Source organism: Hemiscyllium ocellatum, chromosome 5 (assembly GCF_020745735.1).
Source record: "Hemiscyllium ocellatum isolate sHemOce1 chromosome 5, sHemOce1.pat.X.cur, whole genome shotgun sequence".
NCBI lineage: Eukaryota > Metazoa > Chordata > Chondrichthyes > Orectolobiformes > Hemiscylliidae > Hemiscyllium > Hemiscyllium ocellatum.
The window spans coordinates 131234322-131254045 of NC_083405.1; the positions used below are offsets into that span (position 1 = coordinate 131234322).

At 44.4% G+C, this 19724-nt stretch overlaps 1 protein-coding gene across 1 annotated transcript in view; it reads left to right on the forward strand.

The window, feature by feature from the left end:
* The window catches only part of acaa1 (acetyl-CoA acyltransferase 1), a 34376-nt gene extending 24499 nt beyond the window's left edge, over window positions 1-9877 (forward strand). The window contains exons 10-12 of the mRNA XM_060825202.1: window positions 4089-4144; window positions 5370-5515; window positions 7960-9877. Of these exons, the coding sequence (XP_060681185.1) occupies window positions 4089-4144; window positions 5370-5515; window positions 7960-8035 (278 nt within the window). The 3' untranslated portion in view covers window positions 8036-9877. The remainder of the gene's footprint in view (window positions 1-4088; window positions 4145-5369; window positions 5516-7959) is intronic.
* Window positions 9878-19724: the final 9847 nt, after the last annotated feature.

The following is a 19724-nucleotide window of genomic DNA, read 5'->3' on the forward strand; positions in this document are numbered from 1 at the left end:
AGGGAGAACAGTCCCCAACTTCTATCTATCCTCACAACTGAGGCTTCTGCTTCCTGGATCCAGTCTTGTGAATCTCTTCTGCAGTCTCTTCAATATTAAAGTATATTCCCTCCAACATGGAAACAGGCCCTTCAGCCCAACAAGTCCACAGCAACCCTCCAGAGTAACCCACTCAGACTCATTTTCCCTCCATTTACCACTGACTAATGCACTTAACACTATAAACAATTTAGCATGGGCAATTCCCCTGACCTGCTCATCTTTGGACTGTGAGGAAACTGGAGAACCCGGAGGAAACCCACACAGACACGGGGAGAATATGCAAACTCCACTCAGACAGTCATCCGAGGCCAGAATCGAACCTGGGTCTCTGGCGCTGTGAGGCAGCAGTTCACTATAATGTGGTATCTACTACTGCACACAGTGCTCCAGCTGATGTCGTACAAATTCAGTATCACCTCCTTGCTCTTATACTCTCTTCCCCTATTAAAGGGGGTGACGCGGTGGCTCAGTGGTTAGCATTGCTGCCTCACAGCGTCAGGGTTTGATTCCGACCTCAGACGACTGTCTGCATGGAATTTGCACATTCTCCCTGTGTCTGCGTGGGTTTTCTCCAGGTGCGCTGGTTCCCTCCCCCCAGTCCAAAGGTGTGCGGGTTAAGTGAACTCACATGCTAAATTACCTATGGTGTTCAGGGATGTGTAGATTAGGTGCATTAGCTCGGGGAAGTCTAGAGTAATCAGTGTAGGGGAATGGGTTTGGGTGGGTTGCTCTTCAGTGTGTTGATGTGGACCTGATGGGCCAATGGCCTGTTTCCACATTGTAGGGATTCTCATTCAAAGCCTCGGGCACTGTATACTTTATTAACTGCTCTGTCTAAGTGTCCCTATACTTTCAATGATCTGTGCACATGAATGCCCAGGTCCCTCTGTCCCTCTATCTTACGTTGTCTTTCAATGATCTTTTGTCCTAAGTACATCACTTCACACACTTCTGCAATATATTCATCTGCCATCTACCTGCCCACACCACCACCTTGTCTTTGTCCTTCTCACATTCCATACTGTCCTCCGCACAGTTCCTCCAAGTCTCATGTCATTTGCAAATTTTGAAGCTGTCCTCTTGCGTACCAAGATCCAGATCTTATAGAAATGTCTAAAATCATGAGGGACATGGTTAGAACGAATAGTCAAGGTCTTTTCCCAAGGATAGGGGAGTCCACAACTAGAGGACATACGGAGGTTTAAGGTGAGAGGGGAAAGATTTAAAAGGGACCTGAGGGGCAACGTTTTCACACAGAGGGTGGTACGTGTATGGAATGAGCTGCCAGAGGGAGTGTTGGAGGCTGGTACAATTACAGCATTTAAAAGCCACCTGGATGGGTATATGAATAGGAAGGGTTTGGAGGGATATGAGCGAAGTGCTGACCAATGGGACGAGATTAGGTTAGGATATCTGCTTGACAAGGATGAATTGGACATAAGGGTATGTCTCCGTGCTGTACATCTCTATGACTGAGTCTCTATCCTTAATGTACATCAGTAAAAGAAAGGGTCCCAGTACTAACCTCTGGGAAATTGCACTGCGAACCTTCCTTCGACCTGAGAAATATCCATTGACCATTAATCTCTGTCTCTCCTCACTTGGTGTGGGGGGGTGGGGAGTGGGTTAGGATAGACTGGCAGTTTTAGCTGAAGAAAGGGCTTTGGAATGAGGAGTGTAGGAGCATTCCATTCAAGGTCGTACCCTTTTTAGCTCCCTGCCCCCTCAAGCTCACTCCCAAAACTCCCTCCCTCCTGTCACTGTCGAAACCTGAGATTTACCTTCAGTCTGATCTCCTGTTCCTCAGGGACTGCATGGCCATCCCTGAGTTAGGGAGCAGCCTCCCAGCCTGACCAAACCCTCTCCAGCCTCAGGTAGTGCTGTTACCCTGAGCCACTTACTCACGTGAAGTGTGCAAATGGATATGGGGCATTCCCTGATAAAGTGGGAGGCGATGGCCTGGTGATATTGTCGCTGAAGATTAATTCAGAGACCCAGGTAATGTTCTCGGTACCTGGGTTCAATTCCAGCAGATGGTGTAATTTGAATTCAATAAAATTTTCATTCAGAGTTTAATTATGACCACAAAACCATTACTGATTGTTGGAAAAACCCACCTAGTTCACTAATGTCCCTCAGGGAAGGAAACTGCCATCCTTACTGACATGTGACTCCAAACCCATAGCAATATGGTTGAATCTCAATTGGCTTCTGGATAATTAGGGACAGACAATAAATGCTGGCCTAGCCAGCGATGCCACGTCTGTGAATGAATTAAAAAAGAATCCTCACCCTGTTGTCTGACACCCCTGCCCATTACTGCCGGGCAGTGTTTTTTTTAGATTACTTAGAGTGGAAACAGGCCCTTCGGCCCATCAAGTCCACACCGACCCGCCAAAGCGCAACCCACCTATACCCCTACGTTTACCCCTTCACCTAATACTATGGGCAATTTAGCATGGCTAATTCACCCTAACCTGCACATCTTTGTGACTGTGGGAGGAAACCGGAGCACCCGGAAGAAACCCACACAGACACGGGGAGAATGTGCAAACTCCACACAGTCAGTCGCCTGAGGTGGGAATTGAACCTGGGTCTCTGGCCCTGTGAGGTAGCAGTGCTAACCACTGTGCCACCGTGCTGCCCATAGGTGGAAGTTTTGATTTGAAATGCAGACGGTGATTCTGGTTTTACTGTTCAGGGCACGATGTTGTGGCCAGTATTAGAATGTGGAAAAGCAGCAAACACATTTCCTCTCGGCCTTCTCTTTTTCTCGGAGAAACATGGTTAATTGACACCATTGCTGCTCATAATCCCCTCCCTCCATCTGCACCATCATTCTACAGTTGGTTCTGCTATAAGGCAATTAAAGAACCTAGACCATTATTTTGCAACGGGAACTTTCCTGACCATTACTGGCTATAATGTGATTCCTGTCCTATTGGTTTAAAGGGTGCTGTTATTACGCGATTTTCTTATAATGCTGGATTGCACAAGAACACGTTATGTCAGAATAAACTGTACTTGTTCGCTCGATTGCAGCACTATGCTGTCTGCGTTGGGACAACACAATGTTCAAAGGAAATCCATTTCGGATTATTAGCAAAATGACCCAGAGTGGAGGGGGCTGGGGAATAAGGAGAATTGCTTTATGGACTATGGGAGGGACCATACTCTGGAAAAAAAACAACTTGCAAAAGCGAATTGGAGGAATACTTGAAAGAATTTTTTTTAAAAGCCAGACTTGCAATTGATGGAAGGCTCTTTGCAATCACTGGACATCTCAAAGTACCGTGTGGTCAGTGAAGGGTTTGTTGAACTGTAGCCAGTGTTGTAATGTGGGGACCTTGGCCTCCACCTTGTACACAACAAACTCCCAGAAGTGGCCGTGTGATAATGACCGGTTAAAATGCTTGCTTCTGTTTGATTGATCAGTCGATTTGTTTAGGGGTAAATATTGGCTAGGCCATCAGGGAGCAGTTCTCTCCTGTTCCTCAAAACCGTGTCGGGAGATCTTCCTCATCCACCCGAGAGAACGAGTCGTGCCTCAGTTTAAAAGGCAGCATCTCCTGAGAGAGGTTTAGAGGGATATGGGGTCAAACGCAGCAAATAGGATTAGTTTAGTTTAGGAAACCTGGTCAGCATGGACGAGTTGGGCTGAAGGGCCTGTGTTTCTGTGCTATGACTGTATAACTGATACTGCACTGGAGCATGAGCCTCGATTCTGTGGTCAAGTACAGAAGTGGCACTTGAACCTGGAACCTTGTGACATGGAAGTCAGTCTGTTACCAACTGATCCACAAGTGGGCAGTAGTTGAAGGAGCAAAATCTCTGAGTCTATGAGGAAAATAATGCAGCGTTTTGAACTGATTGGATTGGTCTTTGAGAGAGCCTGCATGGGTGTGATGGTTAAAATGGCGTCCTGTATTGTATCAGTCTGTGTTCCTGTCTCCTTTGACCAAAGCAATGGTCTTGAGTTCATTGATATCTAAAGACCTTGTTTGGTTTGATTCCTAAGTTTTAATATTTTTCTCCCTCTCCATCAGGACTTACAATCGATGACATTGATGTGTTTGAAATTAATGAGGCGTTCGCTAGCCAGGTGAGACACACTCGCGGTAAACATTAGTTACTACCTAAATCTGTGGATGTACTGAATGGAAGTGCAGAGCAGACCAGCTGAGCTTGTCTGTATTTCCTGTTTTAGGTCTCACTATTAACATGACGGTTTCCAGTGTCCTCCCCTTCATCTTGTAGTTTCCAAATTCGGTAACTCACAACATGTAAATGAAGAAATGAAAATCTATGTCAATTGAAAGCAGATTGTTCCTGCAGCCCTGATGGTTGCAGTGAGTACTGTCTACAAGATGCACTGCAGCAACTCATTAATGCTTCCCTTGGCAGCACCTTCCAAACCTGTGACCTCTACTTCCAAGCAGGATAATTGTATCCACACGTACGCCCCAAGCTCATCACCATCCAAACTTGGAAATGTGTTACCATTCCTTCACCTTCGCTTTGGGTCAAAATTCTGCTACTCCCTCCAAAACAACACCTTTACCAGATGGGCTTATAGGATCCCTATAGTGTGGAAACAGGCTGTTCAGCCCAACAAGTCCACACTGACTCGCCAAAGAGCACCCCACCCAGACTCAGCCTCCTAACCCTATCCCTGTAACCCTGTGTTTCCCATGGCTAATCCACCTAATTTACACATCCCTCAACACTACGGGCAATTTAGCATGACCAATCCACCTGACCTGCACATCTTGGAGTGTGGGAGGAATCCGGAGCACCGGGAGGAAACCCACACAGACTCGGGGAGAATGTGCAAACTCTACACAGACAGTCACCCAAGGCTGGAATCAAACCCAGATCCCGGGCACTGTGAGGCAGCCGTGCTAACCACTGAGCCACCGTGGTACCCAGACTGGATTCTGAAGACCATTGGAGATGGTTAACAAATGCTGGTCATAGAGTCATAAAGATGTACAAAAACATGCTGACCCAATATGCCAAACCAATCGTGTCCTATTTGCCAACATTTGGCCCATATCCCTCTAAAACCTATTCATCCAGATGCCTTTTAAACGTTGTAATTGTACCAGTATCCACCACTTCCTCTGGCAGCTCATTCCACACACGCACCTCTGTATGAAAAGGTTGTTCCTTAGGTCCCTTTTAAAGGTGTTGTCATTGATGTCCACAAACTGTATGGAACTGGGCTAGACAGTAACTGACAGTAACACACACACTCTCACTCTCTCTCTCTCTCTCTCTCTCTCTCTCTCTCCCTTTCCCTCTGTGATTTCTTCCTCCTTTCTCAGGCTTTGTACTGTGTTGAGAAGCTGGGTATCCCCATTGAGAAGGTCAACCCTAATGGGGGTGCCATAGCACTGGGGCATCCATTGGGCTGCACTGGAACCCGACAGATCGTTACCCTGCTAAATGAGCTGAAACGGAGAGGGAGGAGGTAAGTGTCCCCATTTGTACAGCAGAGCCTGCCTTCACACAGTGAGAAATTCCCAGTCCCACTCCCCATCAGTTATCAATGGGGTCATATCCGTTGCATCAGGAGGAAGCAAAATCAAGTTTGACGAAAGGCTATCCAGTCTAGTAAAACTCATCCTTGTGAAATGTTTGCCTAGTTACACTCTTGTTTGATTAGATTAGATTACTTACAGTGTGGAAACAGGCCCTTCGGCCCAACAAGTCCACACCGACCCGCCGAAGAGCAATCCACCCAGACCCGTTCCCCTACATTTACCCCTTCGCCTAACACTACGGGCAATTTCCCATGGCCAATCCACCTAACCTGCACATTTTTGGACTCTGGGAGGAAACCGGAGCACCCGGAGGAGACCCACGAAGACACAGGGAGAATGTGCAAACTCCATACAGTATGTCACCTGAGGTGGGAATTGAACCCAGGTCTCTGGCGCTGTGAGGCAGCAGTGCTAACCACTGTGCCATGTGTGAAAAGTCTTAGAATGTTTTACTATGTTCAAAGTGCTATATAGATGCAAGCTATTGTTGAAAGAACAGAAAACTACTCACATAGTTTGAAGCCCCGGAGATATGAGAAATATCTTGAGAAATAATTAGTTTATAAAAGAAAAACTGGTGGTATTGGCAAGAGAGCAGCGAGAGTGCACTTCTTTGTGGCAGTGCTGTGGGAATCTGTTACATGTAACAGTTAGCTGACAGAGCCTCTGTTTAACAGCTCATCCAAAAGGCAGCTTCCTCTGACAGTGCAGCACACCCTCTCTGCTGTACCAGCCTTAATTCACACACACACACACACAACTGTGAATGCTGGAGATGTCAAACAAAAACAGGAATTGCTGGTGAAAACCAGCAGGCAGGATGTCTGGGAAGAAAGCAGAGTTAAAGTTTTGAGTCCTGTGACTCTTCCCCAGAACTAGCCTAAATGGCTGTGCTCACGTCTCTGGCATGGGTCTTTATATTAATTCATTCACATGATGTGGATATTGCTCACCCAGTCAGCAATTATGCCCTGTCACTAATTGCCCTTGAGAGAGAGTTGGTGTGGAGCTCTCTGCACTGCTGTAGTTCAGCTGGTGAGCTTGAACCTGTAGCTTCTGTCTGAGAGGCAGTATTTACTAACCTGGCTGGTTCTTTCATTATGGCATCTCTGTGTGCTGTGAACAGCCTGGTGTTTTCTAGTGCACACACAACGGGCTGAATGGACCTATCACCAACATTCCCACCCCCATTCACATATTGTACTCTTTGCTAACTGCTCCCCAACCCCACCCCCATTTATCTCTCCACCCTGGAGGCTTCCTGATGAAGGGCTTTTGCCCAAAACGTCAATTTTCCTGCTCCTCGGATGCTGCCTGATCTGCTGTGCTTTTCCAACACCACTCTGATCTAAACAACGGGCTGAATGGCCTCCTGCTCTGTACTAATTCCGTTATTCTCACTTCATTTCCCACTCTCCAGTAAATGATTGACTATTTTTCACCTACAGAGTAACTCTTCCCCAGTTGAAAGCAAAATACTGCAGATGCTGGAAATCTGAAACAAACACAGAATGCTGGAGAAACTCAGGAGGTCTGGCAGCAACAGTGGAGAGAGAAACAGAGTTAATGTTTCAAGTCCAGTAGTTTTGAAGAAGTCATGCTGGACTCAAAATATTAGCTCTGTTTTTTTTCACCTGGTCTTTGCCCCCACATTTGTTTTTCACCCATTCGATGGGTCAGTGGTTAGCACTGCTGCCTCACAGCACCAGGGTCCCAGGTTCGATTCCAGCCTCCAGCGACTGTCTGTGGAGAGTTTGCACATTCTCCCCGTGTCTGCGTGGGTTTCCTCCGGGTGCTCTGGTTTCCTCCCACAGTCCAAAGATGTGCAGGTTAGGTGAATTGGCCAAGCTAAATTGCCCACAGTGTTAGGTGCATTACTCTGAGGGAAATGGGTCTGGGTGGGTCTTCGGAGGGTAGGTGTAGACTAGTTGGGCCGAAGGGCCTGTTTCCACACCATAGAGAATCTAATCTAATCAAAATGTCCTCTGATTCTGCTTTCCAGTTGAACAGAGCTGGGATTTTAATGACAAAAACAGAAGTTGCTGGAAAAGCTCAGCAGGTCTGGCAGCACCTGTGAGGAGAAATCAGAGTTAATGGTTTAGGTCTGGTGACCCTTCCTCAGAACCGAGTTCCTCAGTTCTGAGGAGGGGTCACTGGACCCTGAAACATGCTCCTTGGATGCTGCCTGACCTGTTGTGTTTTCCCAGCACCACACTCTCGACTCTGAAACATGAACTTTGATTTCTCTTCGCAGATGCTGACAAATCTGCTGAGCTTTTCCAGCACACTTGTTTTGTTTGATTTACAGCATCTGCAATTCTTTCATTTTTGTTTAATCTGGGATTTTAATGACCCTTTGTTTGTGTTCCAGGGCCTATGGTGTTGTATCCATGTGTATTGGGACAGGAATGGGAGCTGCTGCTGTCTTTGAATATCCAGCAAACTGAAACCCTCATCATTGAAGATTATGGGTGGATAAACTGCATGGGCACATCACACAAGAGCCCAGTATTTACTCATTGATAATCCCAGCCTGTGCTCTTCCTTCATGATTCAACGATATCTAATAACTTTCACAGAGACTGATAACTTTTAATGAGAAATTCAAACTTCTAATTATTTAGCTGAAAGAGTGACGTCAAAAACAAAATCAATCAAATGCCTAAAAATCATATTCACTAAACACTAAAATAAAACTAAAATACTGTGGATGCTGGAAATCCGAAACCAACGCCGAGAAAGCTGGAGAAACTCAACACCTCTGGCAGCACCTGAGGAGGGAGAAAGAGTTAACGTTTTGAGTCTTCCTCAAGGAGGAAGTTATGAAGAAGTTAAACTAGACTTGAAAAGTTAACCCTGTTTCTCTCTCCACAGATTCTGCCAGACTTGCTGAGTTTCTATAGCACATTCTGTGTTTGACTAAATTTTCTTTTTGTGGTGACAACTTTTAAAGACGTAGAACTTAGAATAAGGCCCTTTTGAACCTTCTCTGCTGTTCAATAAGGTCGAGGTTGTGGTCTCAATCCCACTTTCCTATCTACCCAACCCAATTCCGAGACTCCCTTATCTATGGAGACATTGCACTTATGGTTTAAACTATAGAAATAAAAAATTACTGATCACTTTTCCCAGAATTACAGTTCTGATTGTTCCTAGTGGATTGTTTCCTTTCTACTTCCCAACTTGATAACTACAGAGGAACCTCGATTATCCAAATGACACAGGCAGGGAGTATTTTGTTCGAATAATCGAATGTTCAGAAAATGGAATGTTCCGATAATCACTGGGACACTGCAATCTTGTTCGGATAATCTGAAATTTGGATAATCGATGTTCAGATAATCGTGGTTCCTCTGTACTTGTACTAGAGTTGCCCTTTACTTGGGAGGGTTACACTGTAGGGCTGTTCCTCTAGCTTTGAGCAAATGTTTCAGCCTTCTCTAACTGAGTGTGATCTCCCAACTGCATTCTGAGTGGTGAATGATAGAATCAGCCTTTTGTTTTTTTTTAACATGCAGGTCTGATTTAATTCTATCCTTGCTTTGCTGATGATCTCTCAGTTAGCTGCAGATCTTACAAGAAAAACTTGCGATTGCTGTCTGCCTGAGATATTTGTGCATTTATAGGGAAGCCTGTAACCTGATCTCAAAATGGTTTCCTCTACCCTTTGCTCCATGGCAACAGGAAGCAGATTATCTTTGCATCTCAGTAGATTTGCTAATCAGTTATCCCTGATCCCAACTCTCATATTAGAAGTAAAGAGAGAATTTACAGTACTTAGTTTACAATGTAATAGGTGTAACACCTCTCTGGGACTTTGGGACACAGGGTCTATTCATGGCATGTTCACTACCTGCTGATGTCTCCCAGTGTACTCTCAACAAAATAATCCAAGTTTCTTCAGATCCATAATAGCTCTCAGGTAGCTACTAGCTCTGACTATTCAACAGCGAGAGAACCTTGAATTAGTGGACATTGCATCTCCAGTTTTAAATGAAACTGTAACTAAGGAATATATTTTCCAAGTCCCAGTTTTTAATAAGTAGGTAGACAGATTTTTGAAATATCAGGAGTTGACAGCTATGCTGAGCTGGCATGAAAGAGGTGTTGAGATCTGGGGTAAATCAGCCATGATCTTGCTGAATGTTGGGGCAGGCTGGATGGCCTGCTGCTGTTCCTAAATCTTACATTTCAAGACCCTTTTTGTCTAACCTATATTTAAAATTAATTCGTAAAATATGGTGGAAGATACAATGCCAAGCCATAATAAAGTTATAATTGTAACCGTCTTCCTCAGTCCCTTGGTGTGTTGTTCTGCTCCTGATCAAGTTGCAGTGCCCAGGTCTGATGCTAATACTCTGGAATCAATGGGCTGAACCTCTCTTCAAGGTGGGATAATGTTTTAGCTGGAATTAAGATTTTGTGGAGTTTCAGGTCACCAGGAGTCCATTGCATTTGGAAATCTGTGATGTGATGTAATTAAAAACCCAGTTGCTCGGTTTAACTCTCTGGTTAAAAAGGGGTAGTACCAGGATGATTAGATGTGGCCATTTTAGATTCAGTCACCTTGCTTGATCTGCCATTACGTGGCCAGGCTCACTGACTGCATGGGCACTTGCGTAAATGTGAAATCCTTTAAATTCTGAAGCCTGGACTCATTGCATGATTTCAAAACTGTGCAACTCTCCTCCCTCAGATTTCCCTTTTTAACAGTGTGCACATGTTGGAAACCAACATTTACAGCCTCCCTATTCAGCCAATCCCTATCATTTCTCTTCCACCTTGTAACAGAACCATGATGATGGAAATCTGGGGAGCTCACTGATGTTGTCAGCCTGGCTGATGTGCTGGGGATACTTTGCATCCTTCCCTTCTTGCTGACTAAAACAGCACGTAGGACTGCAGTGCAGCCAGATGTAGAGGCTCTAAACACAGACAACCAGGGACCGCAGCTTGTTTCATTCAATAAAACACAGACTCATTCTTCCTGGCTGATTGGCAGGATGTGTTATTGCTGTCACTATCCTCAGCAACAGGTCACAGTTAGTTTTAATCAACCTGTTCAGAGATGTTAACACACCTTCGGAGCAGATGGCACTTGAGAGCCTGGGCCTCCTGGCTCAGAGGTTAGGACTATACCACTGCACCACATAATCTCTCATCAGGTTATACTGGAAAATTTAATGGTTAATTAAGCATGATTCAGACTAGGATATGTTTGATCTGTAATAAGAAGAAACAACATTCATTCCAAGTGTTTGTTTTTTTGCTGAGGGTGGTAAGTAAAGAGTATTAGATGCATTATGTTTCACGACTAAAATCATCATCTTTCTTACAGTTAAGCTGACTTGTTTTCCAACTTCTTTCTAATAGAGGTGTTATTCTTAAAATACAGTCATCAGTTTGAGTCTCTGTTGCTTCAATTCATTGACCTCTTGGGATTTGAAGGAGTTCAAGAATTGTGCTCATTTCATACTGGTACCTACGTTTACAACTAAAACTTTATGCCAGGCAGATTGGCTTGGTGGGCTTGGGAAGGGAGGGGAGTAGCAGAGGCAGCTGATCGGATTGTCTCCGTCTTCGTGACTGAGAAACCCCATGTATTCCTCACACTTGGAGGGGTGGATGGAGGAGACAGGATGATGGACAGTGTTTTACAAAGGAACAAAACCTGTGTTGGTGATATTTAAGGGTGGCACAGTGGCTCTGTGATTAGCACTGCTGCCCCACAGCGCTAGGGACCCGGGTTTGATTCCAGCCTCAGGTGACTGCATGGAGTTTGCACGTTCTCCCCACGTCTGCGTGGGTTTCCTCCGGGTGCTTCTGTTTCCTCCCACAATCCAAAGAGGTGCAGGTTAGGGTGAATTGGCCACGCTAAATTGCCCGTAGTGCTCAGGGATGTGTTGGTTAGGTGCATTAGATAGGGATAAATGTACAGTATTGGGTAGGGGAATGGGTCTGAGTGGGATACTCTTCGGATGGTCGGTATGGAATTGAGCCAAATGGCCCATTTCCACACTGTAGGGATTCTAATTTTTTTTAAAATGGAATGTGGTTGTGGTTTGGCCATCCTTGATTACATGGGAATATTCTCTTGGATGGGATGTGGGTGTTAATAGTTAAGGCTGATATTGTGGCATTTCAAAGTGCTCATCCAAGTACTTTCTAAAAGTTGTAAGGTTTCCTGCCTCTGAGAAATTACATTACAGATCCCACCACAATCTTCTGGATGAAAAGATTTGGATGCAGTTGGTAGCTTGGGAATAGAGCTTGGTAAAGAGACTGAAAATGATGGTTTTGTTCTTCCTGTATAATTAATTGGAGGAAATCTCTGATTGGCCTGTACTGGATATCAGATAAACAGTCGATAAACAGATATGGTGGAGGAGGTGGAAGTGAGGTAGAGATGACTATCATCAACATAGATCTATATGGTAGAAACAGCAAAGGCAGCTGCTTGGATGGTCTCTGTTAGTGACAAAGATTATTGTTGGAGGTCAGCAGGGAGAGAGGTTTAAAAGGACAATATGCAGGACAGAGCAGTGAGGAATTTTAGCAGATGAAACTGGCACTGACAGTGCTAGGTGTGGGGTCCAGCCACATCTGGTGATGGTTAAACCAATTGTCTGCAATATTCTTCCTAATCTACATTCCTTGCCTTTGAGGAAGTGTGGACATAGACCACAGCAGAAGGAATAGCCAAGCTGGAGAAAGTCACCATTTTATTGGATACTATGTCAAAAGTGGAGGTTAGGTGTGATGAGCAAATTGTAGAAATGTGACAAACAGAGGGTTCTGTGGGGATTTTGAACTCAGTTGTAAGCAAATTGGGGGTAATCTTTTCTTCAGGAGCCACTGCAGAGAGAACTAGCCATTTGGATACAGAACTGGCTCAAAGGTAGAAGACAGAGGTTGGTAGTAGTGGGTTGTTTTTCAGACTGGAGGCCTGTGACCAGTGGAGTGCCACAAGGATCGGTGCTGGGACCTCTGCTTTTTGTCATTTACATAATTGATTTGGATGTGAGCATAAGAGGTACAGTTAGTAAGTTTGCAGATGACACCAAAATTGGAGGTGTAGTGGATAACAATGAGGGTTACCTCAGATTACAACGGGATCTGGACCAGATGGGCCAATGGGCTGAGAAGTGGCAATGGAGTTTAATTCCGATAAATGCGAGGTGCTGCATTTTGGGAAAGCAAATCTTAGCAGGACTTATACACTTAATGGTAAGGTCCTAGGGAGTGTTGCTGAACAAAGAGACCTTGGAGTGCAGATTCATAGCTCCTTGAAAGTGGAGTCACAGGTAGATAGAACATTGGTTAGGCCACTGTTGGAATATTGCGTGCAATTCTGGTCTCCTTCTTATTGGAAAGATGTTGTGAAAATGCCAGGGTTGGAGGATTTGATCTACAGGGAGAGGCTGAACAGGCTGGGGCTGTTTTCCCTGGAGCGTCGGAGGCTGAGGGGTGACCTTATAGAGGTTTACAAAATTATGAGGGGCATAGATAGGGTAAATAAGCAAAGTCTTTTCCCTGGGGTGGGGGAGTCCAGAACCAGAGGGCGAGAGGTCTCTTTTCTATCTTTCTCCTACGGGGCAACGTTTTAACAGAGGGTGGTATGGCGTGGAATGAGCTGCCAGAGGATGTGGTGGAGGCTGGTACAATTACAACATTTAAGAGGCATTTAGATGGGTACATGAATAGGAAGGGTTTGGAGGGATATGGGCTGAGTGCTGGCAGGTGGGACTAGATTGGGTTAGGATATCTGGTCGGCATAGGTGGGTTGGACCGAAGGGTCTGTTTCCATGCTGTACATCTCTATGACTCTAAGTATTGTTTGGGAGTTCAAGGGTGATGTACATGTTGAGTGTTTCAAGGAGATGTTTAGTGTTGCCCATCTGTCTAATATATATGATAGGGCAAGAATTTGAGATGGCCAGATCCCTAGGGATGGGTGTCTAAAGTGGTTTTCTCATAACAGCATCATCGACTTGTACAGCATGGAAACAGACACTTCATTCCAACTCTTTCATTCCAACCAGATATCATGAATTAATCTAGTCCAATTTTTCCAATCCCACTGTTCAGTTGCAAGGTGGGGAAGATTGCAAACACCCAGCAGTACCCGGGTCCCTGGTTAGCACTGATGCCTCACAGCGCCAGGGACCTGGGTTCAATTCCAGCCTTCGGGCGACTGTGTGGAGTTTGCACATTCTCCCCGTGTCTGTGTGGGTTTCCTCCCACAGTCCAAAGATGTGCAGGTTAGGTGAATTGGCCATGCTAAATTGCCCATAGTGTTAGGGGTTACTCTTTGGAGAGTCAGCATGGACTTGTTGGGCCAAATGGCCTGTTTCCACACTGTAGGGAATCTAATCATAATAATAGTAGCTCTAGTTTTAGTCAAGTAGACAGGATAATACCAGAATGAGAACTGAAACATTAACTCTGATTTCTGTCCACTGACGCTGCCAGACCTGCTACATTCTTTCCAGCAATTTGTGTTTTTGTTCTTTCAGTTTTTTTTGTAGAATGATACCAGGATCCAAGATGGAGGAAGGAAAAAATTATGGCTGTAAGAGCTGCTCCTTTTTGAGGTATTTTGGGTGTTGGAGGTCACATCCTTGAATTCTAGGAGCAGCAATTACTGTTTTATATGCTGTTGCGTTATTTTGGAACTTGGGGGAAAAGAAGATCAAAAAGGAGGAAAACAGACGAAAGGCAGTGACCACATGGTCAGTGAGGGAGAGAGAGAAAGAAACCTACACTGCTAACTGACACAGCAGGGAATCTGCACAGTTACTGCCTTTGATGTTTGAGTTCATGTATCTCTAGACATCGGAGTGCGTCTAGGAGAAATTAACAAACAGTGAAATTCACAGCTGATCTTGGAGGAACCTGTGTGGGATAGCTTACAGCACAGGAACAGATTAGTGCATTGTTTTTAAGTGTGGCCTTGCTGTAAATCTACAGTAGTGAGTAGAGTTGGTAATTTCTTGATTTTGATTTATTGAGATAAAAATATAAACCATAAGTACTAAGTTAGCCTGGAGCCCTTTTTTTAGAGCAATACGTGCTATTTTCAAGGTCTACAGATTGTGAAGGAACAAAGATGGCCCTTGGTAGAGTGCTGTGCTCTTCCTGGGTTAAAAACAAGGACTACAGATGCTGGAAACCAGAGTCTAGATTAGAGTGGTGCTGGAAAAGCACAGCAGGTCAGGCAGCATGCTGCCTGACTTGCTCTGCTGTGCTCTTCCTGTCAGATGTGGGAGTTTAGAGAGAATTTCCATGTTACTGAGGATTATGTCTGCAGGAAGTGTCTTTGGTTGCAAATCCTATCAGATCACATGGATTGGTTGGAGCAACAATTAGAGGCAATGAGAATTTACAAGAGCAAGGGGGTGTGATGGATGGAAGTTTTAGAAAGGGAGAAAAGCTACAGATGCAGTCAGGTAGACAGGTTACCTCCAGGAAAGGTAGCAGGGGTAGACAAATAGTCCAGGAGTCTTTCAGGCATCTCAAACAAGTATGCTGTTTTGGAAAATGTAGGGAGTGATGGACTCTCAGGGTAATGTAGCATGAACGGCCAAGTTTCTAGTATCAAGACTGGCTCTTATGTAATGAGGGGAACGTCAGGTTCCAAGTGATCAATTGTTACAGGGGACTCTCTAGTCAGAAGCACAGCTGTAATGCTATCCCTTATCAAAAATATCACTCCCCCCTCCTCTCTTGCCCCCCTTTCTATCTTTCCTGTAGCATTTGTATCCTGGAACATTAAGCTGCCAGTCCTGTCCATCCCTGAGCCACGTCTTTGTAATTGCTATGATATCCTAGTTCAATGTCCCTAACCATGCCCTGAGTTCACCTGCCTTCCCTGTTAGGCCTCTTACATTAAAATATCTGCGGCCAGCAGCGAAAAATCAGAATGGTATGTTGCATCGCTGGTGCCAGGATCAAGGATATCTTAGAGAGGGTGCAGAATGTTCTCAAAGGGGAGAGGGACCAGCAGGAGGTCATTGTACACATTGGAACTAACAAAGGAAGGGAAAAGGATGAGATTCTGAAGGGAGAATATAGAAAGTTAGGCACAACTTAAAAAGGAGGTCCTTGAGGGTCGTAATATCTGGATTACTCCCAGTGCCGTGAGCCAGTGTGGGGAGGAATAGAAGGACAGAGCAGATTAATACGTTGCTGAGGAGCTGGTGTAGGAGAGGAGGGTTCACATTGCTGGATCATTGGAATCTCTTCTGGCGTAGAAGTGACCTGTACAAGAAAGACAGATTGCACCTGAATTGGAAGGGGAGTAATAAACTGGTAGGGAGACTTGCTAGAGCTGCTCGGGAGGATTTAAACTAAAAAGGTGGGGGTATGGGACCCAGGGAAATAGTGAGGAAAGAAATCAATCTGAGACTGGTACAGTTGGAAAAAGGAGCAAGTCAAATAGTCAGAAACAAAGCAAAGTACAAGGTAGGACTGACAAATTAAACTGCATTCATTTTAATGTAAGAGGCTTAACAGGGAAGGCAGGTGAACTCAGGGCATGGTTAGGGACATTCAACTAGGATATCATAGCAATTTACAAAGACATGGCTCAGGGATGGACAGGACTGGCAGCTTATTGTTCCAGGATACAAATGCTATAGGAAGGATAGAAAGGGGGGTAAGAGAGGAGGGGGAGTGACATTTTTGACAAGGGATAGCATTACAGCTGTGCTGAGGGAGGAACATCCTGAGAATACATCCACGGAAGTTATTTGGATGGAACTGCGAAATAAGAAAGGAATGATCACTTATTGGGATTATATTATAAACCCCCTTATAGTCGGCTGGAAATTGAGAAACAAATTTTAAGGAGATTTCAGTTATCTATAAGAATAATAGGGTGGTTATGGTAGGGGATTTTAACTTTCCAAATATAGACTGAAATTGCCATAGTGTTAAGGGTTTAGATGGAGAGGAACTTGTTAAGTGTGTACAAGAACATTTTCTGATTCAGTATGTGGATATATTTGACCTACTCTTGGGAAATAAGGCAGTGCAGGTGACTGAGGTGTCAGTGGGGGAGCACTTTGGGGCCAGTGACCATAATTCTATCAGTTTTAAAGTAGTGATGGAAAAGGGTAGACCGGATCTAAAAGTTGAAGTTCTAAAGTGGAGGAAGGCTAATTTTGACGGTATTAGGCAAGAACTTTCAGAAGTTGACTTTGGGCAGTTTTTTGCAGCTAAAGGGACGGCTGAAAATTTGAAAGCCTTCAAAACTGAGATGACGAGAGTCCAGAGACGGTATATTCCTGTTTGGGTGAAAGGAAAGGATGGTAAGTGTAGGGAATGCTGGATGACTAAAGAAATTGAGAGTTAGTTTAAGAAAAAGAAGGAAGCATATGTCAGGTATAGACAACAGAGATCGAGTGAATCCTTAGGAGAGTATAAATGAAGTAGGAGTATACTTAAGAGGGAAGTCAGGAGGGCAAAAAGGGGACATGACATAGCTTTGGCAAATAGGGTTACGGAGAATCCAAAGAGATTTTATAAATACATTAAGGACAAGAGGGTAACCAGGGTTAGAAGAGGTCCCCTCAAAGATCAGCAAGACAGCCCATGTGTGGAGTCGTAGGTGATCGGGGAGATACTAAACGAGTATTTTGCATCAGTGTTTACTGTGGAGAAGGACATGGGAGATATAAAATATGGGGAAATAGATGGTGACATCTTGAAAAGTGGCCATATTACAAAGGAGGAGCTGCTGGATGTCTTAAAACACATTAAAGGGATAAATCCTCAGGACCTGATCAGACATATGCTTGAACTCTGTGGGAAACTAAAGAAGTGATTGCTGGGCCCCTTGCTGCGATATTTGTATCATCAATAGTCACAGGTTAGGTGCCAGAAGACTGGCGTTTGGCTAACGTGGTGCCACTATTTAAGAAAGATGGTAAGGAAAAGCTAGGGAACTATAGACCAGTGAGTCTGACATTGGTGGTGGGCAAGTTGTTGGAGGGAATCCTGAGGGACAGGATTTACAGTATTTGGAAAGGCAAGGACTAATTAGGGATAGTCAGCATGGCTTTGTGTGTGGGAAATCATGTCTCACAAATTTGATTGAGCTTTTTGAAGAAGTAACGAAGAGGACTGATGAGTGTAGAGCAGTGGACGTGATCTACATAGACTTCAGTAAGACATTCGACAGGTTCCTCAAGGTAAACTGGTTAGCAAGGTTAGATTTTGTGGAATTCAAGGAGAACTAGCTATATGGATACAGTACAGGGTCAAAGGTACAAGACAGTGGGCGGTGGTGAAGTGTTGCTTTTCAGACTGGAGGCCTGTGGCCAGTGTTGTGCCACAAGGATCGATGCTGAGTCCACTGCTTTTCATTATTTATGTTAATGATTTGGATATGACATAAGAGGTATAGTTAGTAAGTTTGCAGGTGAAACTAAAAGCAGAGGTGTAGTGGACAGCGAAGAAGGTTACCACAGACTACAACGGGACCTTGATCAGATGGGCCAATGGGCTGCAGATTGGCAGATGGAGTTTAATTTAGATAAATATGAGATGCTGCATTTTGGAAAAGCAAATCACAGCACGACTTACCATATATAGCAGAGTCATTAAGGACATTTAAGCGACTGCTGGACAGGCACATGGAGAGCAGTGAGTTGAGGGGTGCGTAGGTTAATTATTATATTTTACATTAGGATTAAACCTCAGCATAACATCGTGGGGCAAAGGGCCTGTTCTGTGCCGTACTTTTCTATGTTCTATATACTCGAGTAATAGTCAAATTTTTGACTACTTTTTAAGGTCAAATTTATGGGATCAACTGTCACTACTTTTGAGGGGCTGAAATTCATGCCCATCAAAATTTATGCTGTATCATTAGCAGAAGCCCAACTGATCTGTAAACAAATAAAGGGGGGAAAAGAAACGAATTTATGGTAATTCTGAAAATCTGGAACGGAACATAACAGCCAGCGGACTGGAAGACAGGGCATAGTGTGGAACAATCGGCAAACCGGAAAGCTGGAGCGGAACATGATGGCCGACACACTGACTCATATACGTTGATCTGTTATCTGTGAAGAACTAGGGTCAACCTTTACACAAGATATCTGGAAAATTCCAGGTTACTTGGCCAAAAATAGGGGGTCGATGTCTACATGAGATCGACTATTACTCGAGTATACAGGATATACACTTAATGGTGAGCTCCTGGGGAGTGTTGCTGAACAAAGAGAATTGCAGGTTCATGGTTCCTTGAAAGTGGAGTTGCAGGTAGATAGGATAGTGAAGAAGGCGTTTGGTATGCTTTCCTTTATTGGTCAGAGCATTGAGTACAGGAGTTGGGAGGTCATGTTGCAGCTGTACAGGACATTGATTACATGACTTTTGGAATATTGCGTGCAATTCTGGTCTCCTTTCTATCAGAAGGATGTTGTGAAACTTGAAAGGGTTTCGAAACATTCACAAGGATGTTGCCAGGGTTGGAGGATTTGAGCTACAGGGAGAGGCTGAATAGGCTGGAGCTGTCAGAGGCTGAGGGGTGACCTTATGAGGGGCATGGGTAGGGTAAATAGACAACACCTTTTCCGTGGGATCGTGGAGTCCAGAACTAGAGGGCATAAGTTTCGGGTGAGAGGGGAAGATTTAAAAGGGACCTAAGGAGTAACTTTTTCATGCAGAGGGTGGTGCATGTAAGGAATGAACTGCCAGAGGAAGTGGTGGAGGCTGGTACAATGACATTTAAAAGACAGTTGGATGGGTATATGAAAAGGAAGGGTTTAGAGGGATATGGACCAAGTGCTGGCAAATGGAACTAGATTAGGTTAGGATATCTGGTCGGTATGAACGAGTTGGACTGAAGGGTCTGTTTCCGTGCTATACATCTTTATGGCTCTGACTGTAGTAGAGCACAGAGAGAGTAGCACTGGACATACTAAATAGTCATCATTTCAGCCCTAACCCAGTGTCAATTAAGATTAAATGAAACCTCTCTGTGATAATTAATGAATGCACCGCGTGTGCCTTTCACACAAGAAACAAGCCTCTATTATGGGAAATTTTAGATTTAATAAAAAGGCAAATCCTTTTATAGGTTATATGTTTGTAAAGCTAATACAGCGAAATGTTTACATTGATTGA